The sequence below is a fragment of the Penaeus japonicus genome, unplaced genomic scaffold (genome assembly GCF_977035675.1).
Source record: "Penaeus japonicus unplaced genomic scaffold, GWHDUDI00000001_assembly GWHDUDI00000031, whole genome shotgun sequence".
Taxonomy (NCBI): Eukaryota; Metazoa; Arthropoda; class Malacostraca; order Decapoda; family Penaeidae; genus Penaeus; species Penaeus japonicus.
In genome coordinates this window covers 10,547,445-10,548,761 of record NW_028234433.1, presented here as the reverse complement: position 1 = coordinate 10,548,761, position 1,317 = coordinate 10,547,445, and the positions used below count along the sequence as shown (strand labels likewise).

General features: G+C 50.6%; 1 protein-coding gene across 1 annotated transcript in view; it reads right to left on the bottom strand.

Moving 5' to 3' along the window:
• Positions 1-1,317, bottom strand: part of LOC122268143 (uncharacterized) — a 1,806-nt gene extending 489 nt beyond the window's left edge. Inside the window, exons 1-2 of the mRNA XM_043038424.2 lie at positions 1,247-1,317; positions 1-1,059 (exon numbers count right to left, since the gene is read on the bottom strand). The exon at positions 1-1,059 is cut by the window's left edge and continues 489 nt beyond it. Coding sequence (XP_042894358.1) covers positions 1-1,059; positions 1,247-1,267 — 1,080 coding nt within the window. The 5' untranslated portion in view covers positions 1,268-1,317. The remainder of the gene's footprint in view (positions 1,060-1,246) is intronic.

Here is a 1,317-nt window from a genome sequence, read left to right as displayed (position 1 = left end):
TTCTTGATAGCTGAAGGTATAAGATGCATCTGCGTTAGAATTAGCTAGAGGGTCGACGAAGGGGGTTTCTCTCACAGGAACAATGTTCCCTGAGGGAACACCGAGGGGTGCTCCGGGAACTGCTGGGCCGCGAGGCAGATGATCCCCCTCCACTACAAATCCTGTCCCAGCTCCAGCCTTATACTGCACAGCTCTTCTCTGTCCATCATCATCAGCTGTGAAGGCAAAGCTTCCAACAACGTTATTATTAGCATCAGCTGTTTCTCCACGGGAATGAGTGGAGGTCTTGAAGTCGAATGACTGTCGGCCATCGAGAGCGAGAGAAGTTTTCACGTTAGACTGTTCTACGGGTCTCCTAGGTGATGGAACGCTGGGAGATGCGGTATAAGTCTGAACGCGAATCGGACCAGACCGTGACAGATGTTGATTGACTACCGCGGGGAAATTCAGTCGTCCAGAAGAGAGTTTAGTGGCTGCAGGAGTAGGGCTTGGATTGAGTGGATCCTGTGGGAGGCCGTCACCTTCTATGACAAAGCCAATGCCGCTGCCAGCTGTATAGGTGTAGGACCGAGTTTGTCCATTTTCATCGATGTAAGAGTATGAGCCTCGCACTCTGCCGCTGGCGTCAGTCAGCTCTGAGCGTGCGTGTTCATCTCCTTGGAAGGTAAAACCGTAGGAAGGGTCGTTATTGGGGTTGGCTAAGGGGTCATGGAAAGGTCTGCGGTTACGGGCCAGAGCATGAGCAGTGTCGAAATCCGGATGTGTGGCCGGGAGATGGCTTCCCTTAGGGACGAACCCGGACTCCCCTGCTTTATATTGAAGGTTAACCGTTTGGCCCTCGGGGTTCACATAACCGAAAGCACCACTCTGTTCCCCAACAACGGATGAGCGGGCGTCCTCGAAGGCGCCCTCGCCGGTGTCATGACCATACTTGTAGGTACCATCACTGTGTCGAACATAGTACTGGGAACGTCTTCCAGTTCCCACTCGGGGGATTTTATAGGCACTTTCGTCTGGGAAAGGCGAGCCCACAACAACAACCAACAGAGCCGACAACGCCTGCAAATCAGAAGATAACATCGAAATTAAAATGAAACATGGGTGACACTTTCCGACACCTCATCCTCACACGAAATGAATGAGTAAATCATCAGCTTTTCTTTTATGAACAACTTTTTCCCAGCACCATCGACTGTTTGTTGTCCTTGGTTGAGACTATGAAAACAAAACTTTACGAGATATTTACTAGTACTGTTTTGACACCCATGGTTCCCTCTTTTGGAGGAAAGTAAGCAGTGACGTGAGAGGACACCGGAG